Below are 20986 nucleotides of genomic sequence, written 5' to 3'. Positions count from 1 at the left end.
GCGTCTGGTATAAAAGAAAATACCCTATAATATTAATAATACCTCCATCTTTTGACATTTTCCATACATGCTACACTAGCGCCTCCTGCGGCATAAGGTGTGAGCCTTAATTTTCTTAATATGTGAAATATATTCTTCATTTTACGTTAGTAAATTATAGAATAAAATAGGGTAATTAACCTAAACTTTACTAACCTAACCTAACCTAACCTCACCAATACTAACCTAACCTAAACAATAAACCTAACCTAAACTAACCTATACTCACCTAATCTAACCTAAACCAGCCTATAACCAACCCAACCTAACCTAACCTATTTAAAAGAAAAACTTTAAAAACGTGCCTAAACACTTATATTTTTTACACATTTCGTCAAAATAGTACCTACCTAATTTGAATATTTGGTAATAACGTCTCTTCTAGCCACTCGTGTAGTATTAGTAATACCAACATAAGAAAATGTCATCAACAGATTATTTTATGGCTGACATTCCATGTAACGAAAGCGAATGTCCATTTTACGTAATAATAATATTTGGATGATTTATATAGCGCAGTTTTTGTGCAAAATTACCTCAAGGGCGCTGTACAAATATATAATAAACTTCTACAGGCCCTTGAGGTGATTTGCACAAAAACGGCGCTATACAAGTCATCCAATAATTATTATTATTACAATGATAACTGTAATTAAAATGCTAAGATTAGAATTTTCCCAAATGCAGATCATTTCCTTTTATGGTAATTAAGGTGAATCAAAAGGTTGTATTAAAAAAACACTATTTCATTGGAGTTGGACATATTATTAATATTATAGGGTATTTAGTAAAAGGCATAAAAAATTGAAATTCGTGGATAACAGGTATAATATTAATGTTACTAGTAAACAAATAAATCATTGCGAGTAATGGAAGATGATAATTTTTTGCTATTGCATTTCTTTTTTATGGAGTTCATTCAGTTTTGCAGTACCTACTTACCAAAATGTTGCTATACCTTTATATCAAACCATATATAAAAATGCTGCCTCTGACTGCAGTTACTGCTCTCGCTGAACTATGAGCGATAAATTCGATTCCTCTGACGTTTCAATAAAAAGTAATTCGATCATATAAATTTTTCGGTCATGCACATCACTTCACGGAACTTATAACTTATGAATTTGCGCTTTTTCAGAAATAAAATAAAAATATTTTCTAAAACTAACTAACCATCACGCCGTTTCCCCTAAGGGGTAGGCAGAGAGGACGGACCGCCAAGCAACTCACTTCTTGCCTCATTCACATTCATACATACTCTTCTATTATTCTGACTCTTGACATGGCCCAACTCGAGTATCTGATTCACTTGATCGTGTCATGTCTTCCTCGGGCGTCCCCGACTTCTGCTACCATTCGTATTTGCATCATATATCCTCCTTACACTCCTATCTTCGCTCATTCGCTTTACATGCCCAAACCATCTAAGCGTCCCTTTCTTAATCTTACTCATAACATTATATATTTTCTAATGACGAAATGACGAACTAGAATAATATTAATATGTATTATTTCTTTGCCAAGAGAAAAAAAATGTTCATTACTAATCTAGGAGCATTTTTAATTATCAAATTATGGTTCAAAATCAGGGATATAATAACGGTCAGCATTTCAGCAAACGGATTTCTTGGTAGACTAGAGGTGGCTCGCTGAACCATATTTTCTACATTGCCTATGACCGAAACTATTGCTCCCACTAAACTCATTCAATAATCAAAAAACTCTCGTCCTCGTCTGCGACTATTGTTATCTGTGGAATATGGAGTGTCAATCTGACAGCCGCGTATGAATATTTCGAAAAACAGATTTGGTAAATCAATGAGATTAATAATTTGTTTTATAGCATGGAAAAGCAATCACTCAAAAGGCCTGCTCATAAAAGTAAATTATATGATAATTACCAAAGTTATTACAATGTTTGTTTATTGGTTTTCTTATAATTTATTTATTTTATATTGTGACTTTACAGAAGAAAATAAAATGAATAAAAAGCCAAAGACTGAATGTAACTACGGCGAAAATTGCTATAGAAAGAATCCCGATCACTTTAGGGACTACGCCCACCAACATTGTAAGTTATTTTAATGTTTGGCTATTCGATTGTGCAAACTTGTAAAAAATATGAATTTCGCTCAGTTTTGCATTGAATGACCCAAAAACATCGATTCTTGTATGTTTTACTCCCTGCCTCTACTAAATCTATCCATTTTCAAGCACAACTTTAATTTAAATGTATATTCCGCTCAATGACATGGATAACAAACTCAGCATGGGCGGCCAAATGGAGCCACAGTAACATTCTAGGGAGAGAAATGAAGAAGTTTGACTACTTTACCCTTTAGGTGCGGTATGTCGATATATTGGCAATAGCCATAACTATTTATGCCTCTTGAGTGCGCCTTGTCGATATAACATAGGCTGGGCCATAAAAAACATCTTGAAAACTTAATTACAGTGTGGGTAACACTTGTCCCTGTCACCTACTCATTAAAAATTGGGAATATTAACAATTTTTATTTATTTAAAATTTGTAAACTAAATAAACAACAAATAGTCTAAAAATTTAACTGTTGTCATTAAAACAATAAATATTATTACTTTATTTTTCCGTGGATTTTTGACAGATCTTATGAAACTGTAAAAAACAATTAACGTGCCTAAAGGGTTAAACAAATATTTTGACTGCAGCTCTGACATAAATTAGCCAAATTAGCACTAACCTAGATTTTAATAAATCAAATTTCATGAACATGCTTAATTGCCCTTATGGCCTCCATTCTTGACCGCTCCAAGGGGGATGGGCTCATCAGCAGTCGGTCGGGTTGGATATCCGACTGCGCCAAAATCCAATAAATTTTTTGAAGAAAATTTCTTCTGAAAGCTTATCACTTTGTGATGGCATTATTTATTTTATTAAAACACAAATAACTTTGTCTACATCACTTTATTATATATAACCTCTACAACCTCCTTCCACTTCTTCTTTCCAATTGTAATCTATATTTCATTTTTGACTTCAGTGTATACTTATTCCTGATGAGGTGAACTTCGTTCATGAAACATGTAGAGGTTGTATATAATAAAGTGATGTAAACAAAATTATTTGTGTTTTAATAAAATGAATAAATATGTGTTTTTTTATTTATCTTCTGAACGGCATTTAAACCTGCTGACTAACAAAAAATGTCCAAATAACTTCAGTAGTTTTAAAGTATCTTGTTTAATAATAGGCGTTATTATTACCTTAGATTTAATAATTGAAAATATTATGCATCTTCGTCCATTGATGTGAAACACGAGCTTTACTGTACTAAAATTCCTCGAGTTCCAGTGCTGTATACTCAGTACACAGGGTACACATTTTGTAATTTTTAACCTTCCAGCGGGCGCGTTGAGAAATTTCCCTTGAGCGGGCGCTTGTCGTAAATTTTACGTCATCAAGTTTTCTCCATGTAAGTGGTGTTTTCTTTATACAAACATTAGGGAATTTCTTTAAGGATATGAAAAATCATAATAGGCAGTAAGTTAAAAAAATATATATTTGACTTTCTTAAAAAAAACGAAGCAACACTCTCAACATGTTAATATTTCAAAACAAAATATTGTATCGACCTTTTTAGTCAGAATCAATATACTCATCCTTACAATTGTTACAAACCACCTCAACTGAAGAATGGTTCTTGCATGTAAAGGACTGGCAACGGCAACACTTCATTGATGCTGAGGATCTTTTCTTATCCAGTGCACATAACCGACAAACACCGCATTTTGGAAAGCCTCTGTTTTCTTCTTCTGTTATCGGTTCAACTGCCCTACCGTAATTCACTTTGAGAAAAGCATTTATATCTTGCGGTAAATGTTTGACATTTCATTTGACTCTAGCATAGCTCGAAGCTCGATGCTTACAACTAAGTCGCAAGAGTGGGGGAAGCGATAAGGCGCGTTTGTCGTAAATTTTACGACTGCGCGCCCGCTGGAAGGTTAAGTAGGGTTTATAAAAATGAATTAGTTAACATTTATTACTTACTAGTTGAAGTCCCCGGCGTTGCCCAGGTTTTACGCAGTGTGTTTCGAAATCAGACATAGACAGTAACCTTCTTCTTGTTTTGAATAAAACTGTAGATTTGTATACAAATCAATAATTTTAATTCATAATTTATATTCTTCTTTATATAAATAGATGTAAATCATTTTATTAACAGTAGGTACATAAGGACACACGGACATAAGTAAAATATTATGTACTAGTGCAGACCCGTGAATAATCACAAGATATTATAATTGTGGGATTTGTGAAGATGAAAGTATTTATACAATTTCAAGAGCCTATCAAAAACAAATATTGTCAATTTTCTTTATAATAAATTATATTTCTTTGTTAACAAAAACGATTAAAACACCATCACATTAAAACTGATCTGTTGATACGACTGAATCTGTTGATGTTGTTGTCACCATTCACAGAACTCAGTCCACAAGTCAACATTTCGTTGTGGTTATAGATATTCTGTCAATAATTAAAACCCAGATAGAAAATGACTGTACTCAGTTACATTTGATGACATTCATAATAATCTTCCTGTGGTTGATATGGAGATGATTATTTTATTCTTTAAATATAATAAACTATGTAAATGGAGAATTTCATGGATTAAAAGCTTGTAAGTAATCTACCAATGCGAGTATGCACCGTGTCGCAGAGAAGTAGTTTATAATAATAACATAAGATTTGTTTAGCACAGTTTTGTGTTACATCACATCAAGTATTGCAAATGTATTATTATAAAGAAAGTTATTCTTTTCAGTAGAAAAAATACTCTCAGAATACAAGGGCAGTGGACCCTTCAGTATACCGGTCAATTTAAAGTTTCAAAAAGAAATTCTTGAACAACAACTGACTCTTATGAAAGAAGGCAACATGTGTCCAATAAATTCCGATGAATCTTCCCCCAAGAAAGCCGATGATGGTCGGAGTAAAGATGTGAAAAATTTTGATGGGAAGGATAAGAAAGATGAGAAGAAATCTCCCGTTGAAAAGAAGAGGGAAGGTTCAGGAGACAGACATTCAACACAGAGTACAAGCAAGACTCACTCAGACCACTCTAAATCAAAGGAAAAATCGAGCGAAAAGGAATCTCCTAGCAAAAGAAGCAAAGGAAATTCACAAGGTATTTTGCCCACCATTTTCATTTTCCACCATAACAGTCTTTCTTATGAATAAACTTGTTTTATATTTTACACAAATTTATTTATTTTCTAAGAAACAAACAGCTTTTATATAATATACAATGATAGATATAAATATACAAGTTAACTGAAGTCAAGCCACAGAAGTCTCTTATATTAAAGTTCATTGGAAATGAAGTTTTAATATCTTAAAATTAATTTGGTGTTAAAGGAAGGGGAGAGGAAGAGGAAAATAGGAAGAGGATAGGAGATGCTCCCGATACATAACATACTCTCATATTAATAATCAATCGTACGCATTACTTCATATCGATATTTACTTAGGTTATTACCAAAAATGTCAATGCTGTAAAATTTTGTATTATATTGTGCACATATACGAGGAATTGGGGAATTTTTTCGAATGTTTGTTCTACACGAGGGTAGATAAAGTAAATCAGATTGTCGGGTTGATCTAGACGGAATATGAAGATTTATTTAATTGGTAAGTTCTGGTGAGTCCAGACCATTATTTAGGATTTTAAACAATAAGATTTGATCAAAAATTAGACGTCGTGTTTGGAGGGAGTTAAAATTATGAAATTTAATGGATTCGGTATAATTTGAGAAGTCTAAGTTTAGTTTATAATTTATGAGTTTAAATTTTTTTTTTTTAATTCTTTCTATTCTTTCGATATGGGCTTGGTAAACAATCCGTTAATGTAAAAACATTACTTAGACTAAATTGATTTCTAACAGCCGTATAGAATTCACGGAAAGTTATACATTGCTTACACAATGGAAGATGTATGTTTATCTTTACCATTGACAGTTCTCAGGCTCTCAAATCTCAAAATATTTTTGGGATCAATGTGTTTCGTGCTTGTCAAAAAGTTGGCGATTTGATGAAAACAGACGTTTTTTTTGACATTAATGATATAATAGCATTGAAATTACACCCACCTAGGCAAAAAATATCTTTTTTAAACGCTTGAATCGTCATCAAAACTGTCAATTTCTGTCATTCAACGACGACAGCCAATCTCAAGCGCCGCATTACCGAAAGCAACGTTGCCAGGCAACAAATTGCTAAAACTGTATTTTAACTACACCGTCACTAAAATGTATTTATTAGTATAATTTAAAAATACAACTTATACAGTCTTTAGTCAATGTGTAAGTAAAACACCATTCAATGCTTGGGTAGTGTTTTTTTTATTAGTAAGGCTCAAGGGCGTATGTAAGTGGGGTATTTAAGGGGTTCAAACAGTAAACAATTACAACAAGTTATTTGCATCATCCCTTATCAATGTGATGTTAGTACATAATAAGTTGTGGTAAGTAGAGATCCCAGAAATCTTTTTAATAAATTTTCCAACCCCCCCTCCCCCTTTCCATTGCCCAAACCAGAGTCAAACCCCTCCCTTACGGTTGAACCCCCCCCCCCCACCAAGTGAATGCTACAGCTATGCCACTGGTAAGGCTGTCTTCTTTGTTTATATATATTTGCAAACCTTTACCATTCCTGTCAATTTCATTTTCTTTGTGTGAATTCGATAGACATAGTTAGTATAATGTGTATTTTAGTAGCATATTGCGATTGCTTCATACAAAAGTGCTATAATATCTGTCTACAGAATCAAGCCAGCAATCGTCACCATCAATAGCGAAACCGCCAGTAGCAAAAGCATCCAACAGCGAGAAGAAGAACATTGAGGATTTCTTCGCCGTGGTGGCCCCCAAGGGGCAGATGGCCGACAAGCTCGCCGCCTCCGCCCCCTACCACATCTTCTACACTACCATCACCGACTCCCCGCAGACCCACACCCAGCCACTGTCCATTACATTCCAAGGTCTGCTAGTAAAGATTGAATCCATATTACATTTTTAATTATATACGGTAAGTTTCAAACTGTTTGAGGTTATGATCATGTCATATTTGACACTTTCTTAACAATAATATTGTTTTGATATTCAAATTGGTTTCACCATCGACGAATGTCAGCATCGAACATATTATTATACAGTAGTCATGATCAGTGTATTATAAATACTTGTATGTTGTTTCGACGTAATACAACACATTTTTTTCATAGTAATGCAGGTTTTGGAACACTGATAAATTGTTTATCAGGTCCGGTCACAGATGTATTTTTTTTTGCACTTTCGTACAATACAATAACAGTAGCGATGAGTTGCCGACATTTACCTAGTGTTCTTGAATATTAAAAGCAGTTTAACTTAAGAATAAAAATGTCTCGACGCCACCATACAAAATACAGTGCCTGTTGAAATAAAACGGTAACCGGATAAATCATCACATCTTTAAAAAGTTATATAAAGTCATGGAAAGTAATGAAACAAAAACTTTATTAACTGGGTTATGTAGGTTAGGTTAGGTTAGGTTAAAAATAAATAAAAATTCATCGTTCCTAATGACTTTATATCACTTTTTAAAAGTGTGTTGAATTGTCACTGTGTTGAGTTATCATGGAACCAATAAAACATAGGCTCCTTGTGATCTTCAGACTTTTTGTATGAAACAAATTGGTCCTCTATTTAACCACAGATATGCCAACATTTAGACAAATTTGTGTGTGCGACAATACTACGTCACACACCATCGATGAAGATAGAGGAAACTCAAAAAAAAGGTGCGACCATTGACAGTATAATTCTCAATCGGAGCCTACTTATTAGCCTAAAATATTATCAAAATATTACCTCACGACAGAAAACTGAAAAACTCATGTTAAGTATTTTTATTTCAGCAAAACAATAAATTGTAGATACAGGTTAAATCATTAATGAATAAGGTAGAACGATGGAATTCTACCTTGCATGATATAATCACGATCCAGTACAGCCCCTGGCAGGAACACGGTCTAATACTGTCTGAAAAAGAAAATAGATTCATTTTTGCGGTGAAGTTAAATTAAGGCTATTACAAATTAGCATATTAAAAACAAAACAAAGAGAGATTCTCATTCTCTCTGTTTTTTTTATTAAGAGTTTTAACTAGATCAAGCGTTGGCAATGCGTAATTTCATAACGGACCACTCGGCCTTTTGCTTCTGATTGAGAAATGAGAGCCACAAACTGACGGACATCACGCTAATATTAGATAAACAATATATTAAAATCCGCCAAAACTACACGACAATGGCGTAGTTTGAGATAAAAATATCAAGCAACCATAGATATACCACTCAGCCAGTACTTAGTTGTCAATAGCTTTTTCCAAAGACATTCAGAGTTTTTCATTGGTGGATATAGTTAGGCAACAATATGACATCACAATCCATGGAAATTATCGTGTCTTTTCTACGGTTCCAATTTTCGATCGGAGATATACCCCCTTGCTGGTGACCTCACACAGAGAAACCACAGATTTGGGGCTACCATAAAAATTTTAACTACTAAAACTAACTTTACAAATTTAATAAAATGTACTGGTAATTAAGTTAGAAGGTCATAAATGTAATTATTGATAAAAAATAAATATAAAGGAAAAATTAATAAAGGATTTCCTTATTGTTGTATGTACTGATTTATAATCCTTCATTTTCAGAGCTTCTGGATCGCAGTCTGGGAACACTCCAATGTTCCCTGCAAATTAACTTTATGGTTGATCTAGGATGGCTTTTGGCACATTATTATTTTGCTGGCTACAAGTATGAACTTTGTTTATTATTGTGATTTAATATATGTATTGTTTAAAATTGGCCTCTTATTGTTTTCTCAGTAATGAATTTAATATATGGAATATATAAATATATATATTTTTTAATATTTATGTTGAGGGATCAGTAAGATTTATAGGCCCTTTAAGGAGTTCTACCGAGCCGAACCATCTGATATGAAAATATCTGGAGTCGGTGAATTATTTTCCCATTTGATCTCTGGTGAGTTGACGTGTTGTTTTTGTATTGTTTTGTATTTATTTTGCTTATATAATGCACTTGCATAATGTTGATTGACTAGATGATCATTTGTGGAAGGGTTTAGTTTTTCCTATGGGGAAGATTTAACCCGGATACAAAATCGGAAAAGAAATATATTTTTGTTTAAATTTGGCCTCTTATTGGTTTCTCAGTAATGGATTTAATATATGTATTGTTTAAATTTGGCCTCTTAATAGACTTCTTTAATAAGACTCCGTTGTAGTAAAAAATGTAGAATTTATTTACACGGTTTAACAATACAAAGAAATTACACCCTATCGCAACTGATTTTAATTAGTTCTCACACTATCTCGGACTAAAGTGTTTTTTACCTTGCCACCTACCGTGTGGCGGACCAGATTTAGAGAGACTGGTTGACGGAGATCTTTTTACCTCTCCGGCAGGACTCTCTCCTTGTAAGGCACTGCAGTGGGAGGGATGAATTCAAACGTCCGTCACTCCTGGACACACTGACCCCCCTAGATTCCTACTCACTATATTACTATACCTTTTTCCTTCCTTTTCTGAAAAACCCTCCACACAGCATATCCAATAATGAGGGAAATTATTTTCCTCGTGGCCTCCTGCGTGGAGCTAATGCAAAATACGCAAAGAGCTGACCTCTATTGACAATAAGTGAAATTTATATCTTATTAAAAACAGAATGAATGGTTTGAGACCAGATGTACATATTACCAAATGTATCTATGTAGATCATTGGAAACAAATTCAGTAATTATTATTTATTTTCAATAATTTTTCTCTTTTTTATGTCCATATGTACATAATTTAAACAAAGTATTTTCTTGCTTTATAATTGATATTATTACCTACATAATATAAAACATATTCAAATGTTACATGTACTAACTAAATTGATGTTTACATTATAACAACACCAAATAAACTTAACTAATAAATACATGTACCTTTTTTTACAGTGATAAACCTCTGACGATTCTTTACGGAGAAGATTCTGATGACCTTCGAACCATTGGTACCAAGAAGCCCAGCGTCAGAGCTCACATGGTTCCCATGAAGAATGCATTTGGAAAGCATCACACGTAAGTTTTTACATACACTTCCATCAAGTAATTTGTATTGTGAATTATGTTGTAAGTTTGATAAAAAATACTACTTCCAAAATTATATTTTTTAAATACCACTTTATTGAATATACAAAACACCAATAGCCTGAACCTTCCTAGGGGCTGTATAAATACAGACGCCCCTGAGGAAAGTTCAGCTTGAATTGGTGTTGTGGTTTTCAAAGTATTTTTTTATCCAAATTATAATTTTGTCTAACCACAAAGTGATTGAATCCTGAGAAAGTTAAAAAATATTTATTGTTGTTTTAGGAAAATGGCTATCCTGGTTTACGACGATGGATCTTTAAGGGTTGTGGTGTCGACGGCAAACCTGTATTTGGATGACTGGGAAAATAGGACACAAGGGTAAATATATATTGAATCATATCGTCTCCCAAAAGCAAAAGGGCACTTGTGCGATGACAATTTGGAGTTAGGAATGCAGTTTAGTTTGTCATTCATTGATTTGTATGAAAATAGTATTTCAATCTTGGAATTTGTCACATGTAGTCTAAACACCATTTCAAAATGTTTAAAAATGGCTTATATACAATTATTATTTTCACTACCCAAACAGTTAAATATGGCATTCTCAATTATTATTTTTTTGGTGAACTAATGCTTAAGACAAGATTTTTTATGCATTTTTATTAATAGAAGGGACACGGGTTCGAGTCTCGTTGGCGTCATGTATCTTTTATCAGGAGATTTTTCAATGTGGATGAGTGTTTCAGGCGAATAATTATTGCTTGTAAAATAATGGCATTCTCAGTCAATTTTTGCACAAATGCCCTTTTGCTTTTGGGGCGACGATATTATGTGTTACACCCATACACATTCAAATTGATAAACCGGCCAATCAGGGAAAAGGGAAAAATCATGTTGCGCTGGAGGCGGTTTGACCGTCTCCCTTTCCGTGATTTGTCAATAAATGAATCGGACAGTATACACGCAACTCGCATTGTAATATCACTATTCAGTCCTCGAAAATAAAATTGCATTCGAATTAGTAGTCCTTTTTACAGTGGTGTGCAAATTGCTAGCTACGTAAAAGACTTAACTACAAATCCCAAATCGGTTAAACAAAACTTCAGCCTTGTTTCCAAAAATATAATGTTTTTTGACACTATTTAGTCAAACACTTTTACAAATGTGTTATAATTTACCCACCTCACTCATTTTTAGCATTCCTACGCCGGGCGATTAGAATATATGGCGATAGAAAGGTCCCACAATGTACTGCGCTGCAAACCTTTACCTAACTTTAGTGAACTTTACTTATCTGCGCAGGGTCTGGTTATTTCAATGTGTGCTCTTCGGCAGCCAATTTGCGACTGATGTCGTAATTTATTCAAAGCATTCTCAAACTCTCCTGGTGCCAAAAGTATGATCCCATGGATTGCTTCCAGCTCCTCGAAATAATACCCAGATTTCATGTAAGGGCAAGTCTATCGTCTATGATTATACCCGAAAATGCTCGAACAAACTGCGTAGGAAATTTTGGTTTCGATTTCACATAATATATAATAATGGTGTTTGACTGATTAAAGTTATGATTTTTTTTTAGTTTATGGCTTAGTCCCACGTGCCCCAAGCTGACGGACCCGAGCGATCTCACAAAAGGAGAATCCCCCACTGGATTCAAGCGATCTCTCCTCAACTACCTAAGTTCATACTCGATGGCCTGCCTAGTTCAGTATATTGATTTTGTGAAACAGGCGGATTTCTCGGATATAAAGTAAGCTGTTTTCCGTGTTGTGAGTTATGTAAAATTTTATTGTCTCATTACATTGATTGCAAAATATATACATAGCAGTTTTACAAATTCAATTGTTAAAATTTTGCCAAAAAGTAGGTACATGCTTAAATGTTGGAATAAATCTTGGTGCTCACCAAATAGTGAGCTCTGACATGATGTGAAATTTACACAGCTTTTCCTATCATGAAAATGACATTGCAAACTGAAAAATAAAATTAAATACTTTGGGAGGTCGCTGATTCAAATCGTATATATGTATATATTTTGCAAATCAAATCATATATTTGTATATGTTTAAAATAATATATATGTTATATATTATAGGCAGTGGCGGTTCTTCCCTTAGGTCAATTGGTGTTTGACCCCCCAAAATTATAAGACAACAATAATAAATATAATAATCAATTATGTGCATCAAAACATTTAAAATGTAACGCGAAACAGCGGCGGCGGCGAGTGACTAGCAGTGACATCTGTTGTCTCTAATAGAAGCTTTCATTCACAAGTCCACACGATTCGCTGGGTCAATTTAAAGAATGTCCAATTTGGCATCTTCTGTCCCTACGCGCGCCATAGAATAAACGAGATGGCACTATATTTTTCGTCGAAGTAAAAATTAGCTTCCGAAGAAAGTTTAGGGACGCTTAGGTCATGACCGTGGGGGAGACAACACGGTGAATATTATATGTTTTACAGAGATGGTGACATAAACAAATGTCGTTTTTTCATTTTACACGCTTGTAGTGTGTGGAACAATGGTTGTTTTTCAATTGCATAGTTCGGGAAAGGATTAGAATAATTATTTATGTTGTTATCGATTTAGAATGAAACAAAACAAAAAACGTAAAAAATCATTGTCAAATAGAATCAAACACTGATTTTATTTATTTTAATGTTGTGGACAACTACATTAAAACTTAATATCTTAAAAATAATTTGCCGTAAGTACATGGATTGTGTATTTATTTCCAATTTATTATATTAACATAATATTTATTTAGAGTCCGCGACTCTAAAACTCTATAACAAATTGATATAGTTAATAATATATGGGCATTTTTCACAATATCAAATAAAGATTAGTCACACATTTTTTTCAAATGACCTACCACGACTGAATCCCTAGAGCCGCCTCTGATTATAGGCCTTAGTCGTAAGTCAGTAGTTCTAGTATTAACTATTTAAGAAATATATTTGTACAGCGCCCTTGAGGTGATTTCTCACGAAAATTGCGCTGTATAAATTAGCCAAATATTATTATTATATTTGCTGTACATTCCAGAGTGGAAGATACTGTCAGTATCACCCTGATGTAAGACCATCATTCAGAACTTAAACGTTGCTTGAAGTGGCTTTGGCGTTGTTTGGTGACAAGATATGAATAGCCAGGTACTTCCCCATCTTCCTCTTCCCCATCTCCTTCCCCTCCCAACTGCCTTCAGCCTTACAACTTACCCCAATTGGGTATACCATAGTCTCACTGGCTCCAGACGATTGGGAGCAGTTAAATAAACAAAACATAAATGCACATTTAAAAAACATGAAACAAACAATTTGGTGTGTTGACTTATTTTAACCAGAATATTATTTCATAGAATACAAATCAAGCAATAACATTATAAAAATACAATGCACGTTCGTTATATTCATAATAATGGAACAAAAAAAAGTAGCTATGTGAACGGCACACTAAAGTATGTCCACTGGACCTAGGTCAGTGAAAACATGCACATTGTCTCTGTAATTAATTTTAATAATCTTCGCTCTATTAATTCATCTATTCTGCACTGACCATGAAATTCCAGACACTGCTAATTTCATGATGGCGAAACTCACCATTGAAGATTTTACGATCCATAAACAAGAATATAACCAAGATATATTCATGTTTTTAATATTATTAAAGATTTTATTTACTCCCCGATGACAAATAATCTGACAATATTTGAATTCTTTCTACTTCCGTCATTATTAGTGGAAAAATGTTGCTAGTGCAATGACGAAGAAATAAGCTAATGTGAATTGATTCAATTCTACTTTGATGTTTAATTTCAGCGTGTTTTTCGTGTCATCGATTCCGGGAGGCCATACGGACCACCAGTGGGGCCTGGGCCGTATGGGCACGCTGCTCTCCAAGTACTGTCAGATCCCCTCCGAGGAGTCCGACAAGTGGGACCTCATCGTACAGGCTTCTAGTATCGGCAGCTATGGCAAGGAGCCAAAAGTAACTACTATTATTTAAGAAAACTATATAAATATAAAAAACTATAAACTATATATTATCAAAGATATGGAGGCTCCATAAAATCCCTAGTAACTATTGCTTCCAAGAAACTGGTATAAGACTAGTAGATTCTTCAATAGTGACCAGCTACTAACCCTGTATAAATCTCACGTACATCTAACAATTGAATATGGGAGCCACCTCTAATACTTGATTCTGTGCAAAGAAATCTGATTGACAATCCGTTGTCAACAGACCGACCAATGTAGGCATGCTGAGTCTGTTCTACAGGTGTTTCAATGGAGCCTACTCTAAGGAGCTATCAGCATTGCTCCCTTGTGGACTGGTGCATGTATGCGAAACTCGACGGTCATGATTAGAATACCTGTTCACAGTCAATGTCGGCTTCATGAGAACGAGTCATCTCTTCAACTCGTTTTTGTATAAGTTGGCTCATATGTCAAACAACCTACCGGCATCTGTTTTTCCGTTTCATATAATCGCATTTATGTAATCCGTGCCCCTTCAAGACCCAATTAATAAATTCCTTCCTACAGCCCCTACCTTAAACCGCCTCACAATGCTGCCCAATCGGGTAGCGATATAGTTCCCCTATCTTTACACTCTACAGAAATAGACACTGTTGGGAAGTGTTGCAAAAAAAAACCTTTTTATAAATACGTCAATTTGACATTTTTCGTATTCACATTATATTATGTTCATATTGCATTTTTTAAAAAAAGATAGTGTTGCAAAGTTTGTAACTAAAACAGATGAGTCAGTGTGAAATAGCGAACATCTTAGGAAATTAAATCATGCGAAATAATATTATAGTTGTTGTAAATAATACAGGTGATGTTTTATAATTTATGAATGATAATGTAAAAAATTCAATTTAAAGTTTTGCTACATGATTGTAATACAATTGAAAACTATGTGATAAATACATTTTAAAATGTTTTTGGGGGCTGTAGTGACATGCTCATAATCACATTGTTCATGCCCCTTAACCTAACCTAACCCAACAGCTAGAGCATATTTGGAGATTAGCCAAATGGGTCAAGAGGAACACTATTAGGTTAGGTTAGGTTAAGAGAACCATGAACAATATGTTTATATTTTCAATTCAATCAACATCATAAAATTGTTCATTTTAACTTGTTTTTAAATACATTTGTAAAGGAGAGTTATATAAATATAAACAGTGGGTATATCAAATATACTAGAAGTAACAGAGCTTAATTGATGCTAAATATGTTTTTTATGTGAATACTGTACAAGAGTCCCTACTGCTCCTAACCGTCTGGAGCCAGTGAAACTATGACATGCCCAGTTGGGGTATGTTGTGAGGCCGAAGGTTGTAGGGGGAGGGAGGAGATAGGGAAGAGGACGGTGGGGGTGTACCTGGCTATTCAGATTTGGTCACCAAACATGGCATAAACCATTTCAAGCAACGTTTCAATTCTGAATGGTGGTCTTACACCACGGCGATACTCAGAGTATCTTCCACTCTGTACTATATCCAAATATGCCATATAATATTTTTTAAATGAGTAAATTGTGAAACACAAATTAATCAAATAAAATTTACATGCGCCCGTCTGGATTTGAACCTGCGACTTCTGTCTTGCTAGTCGAGAGCCTTACCCCTTGACCACAGATGCCGTCAAATATAATATAACGATATCCAACAAGATTGCTCTTCCTATAGGTATGACAATTGGCAAGTTGGTAGATAGAACAGTCTATACTCTCGGTGACGTAGATAAACATCTGGAACATAGAAATGAATGCTCTCCATGATAGCTGATTTTTCAAAACATGCACGAATCGGTCTGAAGAAATATTTAGCAATGTCTACATCCCTTCTGATCCGTAGATCGTTCATTCCGAGCATACCCAAAAAGAAAATAACTTGTAGCTATACACCCTCATGTAGAGCAATCTAAGAAATTGAAATCATAAGCATGTTGATACAGCAACCCAAAAAAATGTTATTTTGTTTTATTTTCAATTGTATTTTGAGTCAACAGTCATGGACCAAAGTTTTGATGTTGTTTGCCAACAATTACCTGAAACTGTCTGTGTTTCTATGCGTTTTAACAAATTATGCACCACGGACGGCCTACATAAGTGGACGCACGGCCTTGAATGAGCAGAGATCTCGAGCCGGTCGAATACCTGATCCTGGTAGCGAGATATCGCGTCCCTTTCAATAGAATGTAGAGTGCGTACAGGAAGTCTTTTGTTTCTAGTCCAGAGTTGGCACACCGTGTTGCCATTTCCTAGTTGGTTGTATTTGTTATAACTGCTACATAAAAAACATGGGGCTGTGATAAAAACAATGTATTCAATATTTTACAGCGTATTTATATTAATAACAATAAAATCTCTAAAATAAAAAATTGCTGCCAAAGGAAAAATTAAAAGATAAGATATAAAAGATCTGTAGTACGAATGTAACCTATTTTTTTCTAGTTATGGCTAACAGGAGACTTCCAGAACCAGATGTGCCGCAGCTCCCAGCTGGCACCGCTGATGACTCGGCGCCCCCCGCTGCGCTTCATCTACCCCTCGCTGAAGGCGGTCAAGCACTCGCACGACAACCTGCTGGGCGGGGGCTGCCTGCCGTACTCCAACACCGTGCACGTCAAGCAGACGTGGCTTAATGGCTTCATGCAGTAAGTGCAACACTTTTAAAAAAAACTAGAGTGGTAATACTTGAAGTGTTGGCCAGCAAATTGTGCAAAACATCTTTTATTTTATCTCTGACATTCAAGACAGTTCATACTACAAGTTGATGTCATATTTGCTGAGAGTAGCGAAGTCCTGTTTTAACTCATTTGGCATTTCAGCTGTAGGTATGTTAATTGGTTTGTTACATTCCGGTTCAAGATGGTGGCCGTGTTGGATACTACCTTTTTATCCTGCCAGAGTTTGCATGATCGTGGTTCCTACTCGAGCTGTCAAATCGGAATAATCAATATAACGGTACCTACCGGCCTAAAGAATGTTTTAAAAAAAGAATCAAAATGGCAACATTTCTTTGGAATAATATTCCTTATTTAATTTTTTTTTTTAAATGTTTCGTAAAATATTTATGTTTTATAATTAAGTAGCTAGGTACCTATTTACTAAGATTTTTATATTGATTTATTAAATAAGAGAAAATTAGAGACACTTTTTTGGACGCGTGGTCTACTACTTTTTGCAGAAATACTAGTATTAAGTATGGGAATTACAAATTTACACGGGGAGTGGCACCGGGTTTGTGAATATTTTACTAAATTAGCGTGAATATTCCAGTGAATGGAGCGCCCGCCACTCGGGCCGGCACCGTGCCATGCCGCACATCAAGAGTTACCTTCGCCTGTCGCCTGACTCCTCCATGGCCGCCTTCTTCCTGCTGACCTCAGCCAACGTGTCCAAGTCCGCCTGGGGCGTCTTCAACAAGGGCAACGGGGCGCTACGCATCAACTCCTTTGAGGCGGGTGTTCTGTTCCTGCCCGCCTTCGTTGTAAGTATACACCATTATTAGATCTTTTTAATCAGTGAAGTCCTTTCGGAGATTTAAGTATTTGAACAAACGAACATTAACATTTTTATTTATATAATAATATATAGTTTGTGTACCTTCTACTATTAACCTCTCAGACAAAGACTTTTATTTACTGTGTGTTCCTTTGAGAACTGTCAAAACGTGAAATTTTTTTTGTTATTTACGAGTTTTGCTAAAAGCTTCATAACTCACGTTTTGGGAAACGTAGCCTCATTCTAAAAAATGTTTTGTAAGATTATGAAATCCACTATCGTATTGTGTTGTTATACGTAAATATTTGCGTTTCTAAATATACATTTTATGAAAACGTCAAAAATATGTAAAAATCGCTGACCATTATTTCAAAGTCGTGAAAAATGTATTTTTTCTGAGTATCATAAAGAAATAACACTTTATATATTGAAGAAATATAATTAAAAACTATTAGTCACCTCAAAATATTAACCGTCCAATCTAAAATATTTTAAATAAATTATTTAGAAACGCAATAAATTATGAACGAACAAGATGACAGATTCAATCGGCTTAGATCAGTGGTTCTTAACCTTTTTGGGGGTACCGAACCCCACCAGTTACATATGCACATTCACGGAACCCCTCCTAATTTGAAAAATTAGGAGTAAATGTCTATGGTCCGTATATAATGACTATGGTCATTTTCGGGCGGCCATCTTGACCGGTAATCGCAAGCTCTACCGCTGCGTGATCACCTTTAGCCAATGATGGACAAGCGGGGCATGTCACCACGAATCATATAAGTCGGGGGTCTTGACCTCCACCGAACCCCCGAGACTGACTCACCGAACCCCTGGGGTTCGATTGAACCCAGGTTAAGAACCACTGGCTTAGATAATGCAGTTCTACGTTCCATAGATATTGTTGAATACAGACGCGTAGCGTTATTCATTATCGATACTCTGTTTCTTAAATCATGGCAATCCGTATACTAGTGATGGAAATAAATCAATTTTTGTAAAATCTCGCGCGTTTACGTGAAAAGACGTTCTAATGTCTTGACCGCTATTATCATATTTACGTCTTTTGACGTTCTAATGTTCTGAGTGGTTAAGGTGATTTTTCACAAAAACAGCGCTATACAAGTTATCCGATTATTATTATTATTAGTGCCCGCTACTACATACATATAACCTTAACCCTTCTGTATAGTAAGGCCAAGGTTTATGGCAATGGACTGTGGACATTTGAGAAACTGTGGACATTTTAGACAAATTTGGCAGAAACCCAAAATAATCTCTTTTTTGAGGATTTAAGATTTTCAATGAACTACCAACAGATATTAACGAAGCTAAAAGCCTTTCTGCTTTTCGTGGGTTATGCTTAAATGCTATAAAGAATAAGTTTTAGATGTAACGTAAAAAAACACACCCCGAGGAAGCTGCTTACTTTTTATAATGTCACTTTTTCTTGGTTTCTCTTTCAGACAAAGCAGAAATTCTTCTCTGTGATGCTCAGTGATCCTGATCGACTTCCAGTTGTCTATGACCTGCCCCCTATTCCATACACTTCAGACAAAACTCCCTGGGTCTCAGAATTCCTTCAATAAACCACAAGTACGACGAAATTATATGAAAATTTAAAGTGAAAGCCTTAAAGATTTACCCTTTCATAATATATGGGCTATAATTTTTTCTGGGAGTACTGCATTTAAGTAGCTATTAATATAAAGATAAATGTCTAATAAATTCTCTGTTATTGTTTGTTATGTGTATGTTTTTTTTACTGATTCGTTTTGTATTTTTTATTCCTTAAAAGGCTGAGTACTTAAGTTATAATTTTAGGTCATGTTTTGGCATTAGAGTGTGGAAAGGACGATGTTGGTCTGTTGTTTGATACAATTTTCCTTTTTTAAATATCCTAGTTTATTTTCTTTACCATATCTTATAATAAATTTTTGTTTGTTTGTCAGTTTATTTTGTAGAACTCCAATCAGATCAGAGTTTTTAAGTTCTTGTTGGTAGTTTTACTTTCCACATAACAGCAGAAATGAAATAATCATATTTTTATTGAAATAGTGAAAAAAATGACGCCCTGTGTTGTTAATTCTATCGATGTCATAATTTCAAATCAAAATTTAAATGGATATTATTGTATTAATGACCTAACTTTATTTCTGTACAGAAGTTGAAATCTTAGGACGGGTTGTTTCACAGAATTTGAACAATTCATAAAATTTCAAAGATGATTTTCAAGTTCTGTGAAGGTTCTATTCAAGTTCTGTTATTATTTCAGTTTTTTTAAACAACTGGTCAGTAATGATATAATAACAGAACCTGAATAGAACCTTCAAAGACCTTTAAAATCATCTTTGAAATTTGATGAATTGTTAAAATTTTTTTAAACAACCCATCCTGATTATCTGTGTTACAGAATTCAATAAGTGAAACTCTTTTATAAGGTTTTCAAGAGATTTGGGTTTTGAATTACACAATTTTTAAATATTAGTTTTTTAAGGGACCGAAAAACAAAACTTCTTATGTGGGAACCTTATATGGGGGTTTTACTGTAATATAGTCATACATATCTGGGTCATAAAATCTCTCGTGTTATTATAAATTTATTAAAGTTCAATATTTTATGATATCTTATTGGTGTTCTTATAAAATAACAATTTTAACCTAAATGTGTCGTTCACAAATGATGAAACTGTTCTCTAACAAATAATGGTTGTGTAATTCATATTTATTTTTTCATATTGGTGTTCAACTTCTCAATGTTAAATCGATGTTGTAATAAAATACATGTTGTATCATTAATACTCTTGTATACTTACATAGAAATAAATAACGTTATTAGAGCAACATTACAAATGTTTTTACATTTTAGAATTTAAAAATTATGTATTACCGTACTCTAAATGTTTATTAATGGTATTGTTTACGTACAATGTCAACGCAGTGTAAAACGGTGTTTTACAAAAAAACAGATTAACCACCCATTTACTGTAAAAGATTTCTTATTTTAACATTAAGGAAGATACAAAAAAAATTTAAGGTTATTTAACCTCTGGAAAACTGCCGACAAACCATTCATGCGTTGCTGGCATTGGAATTTCTCCCTAGCTGGAATTTTTTGATATGCGATTTAAACCTATATGCCATGAGAAAGTGTATAAATTTTTTTAAAAGAATCGCTTGCACTGAAACACTTTAGATTTCATATTTGATTTCCCTCAAAAAGGGTCTGGTG

General features: G+C 34.3%; 1 protein-coding gene across 1 annotated transcript; it reads left to right on the top strand.

The window, feature by feature from the left end:
• Positions 1-1535: 1535 nt before the first annotated feature.
• Positions 1536-20577, top strand: gkt (tyrosyl-DNA phosphodiesterase glaikit). Its single transcript, XM_089640035.1, has 12 exons — positions 1536-1920; positions 2009-2110; positions 4845-5207; positions 6843-7058; positions 8777-8879; positions 10091-10213; positions 10508-10603; positions 11805-11975; positions 14052-14220; positions 16699-16901; positions 17527-17737; positions 19221-20577. The coding sequence occupies exons 1-12, from the start codon at positions 1884-1886 to the stop codon at positions 19341-19343; spliced, it is 1917 nt and encodes a 638-aa protein (XP_089496161.1). The 5' UTR covers positions 1536-1883; the 3' UTR covers positions 19344-20577.
• Positions 20578-20986: the final 409 nt, after the last annotated feature.

This window comes from Hesperophylax consimilis, chromosome 15 (genome assembly GCF_061612785.1).
Source record: "Hesperophylax consimilis isolate HC1 chromosome 15, BYU_Hcon_1.0, whole genome shotgun sequence".
Taxonomy (NCBI): Eukaryota; Metazoa; Arthropoda; class Insecta; order Trichoptera; family Limnephilidae; genus Hesperophylax; species Hesperophylax consimilis.
Note: the sequence above shows the minus strand (reverse complement) of the source record. Positions and strands in the feature narration are given on the sequence as shown.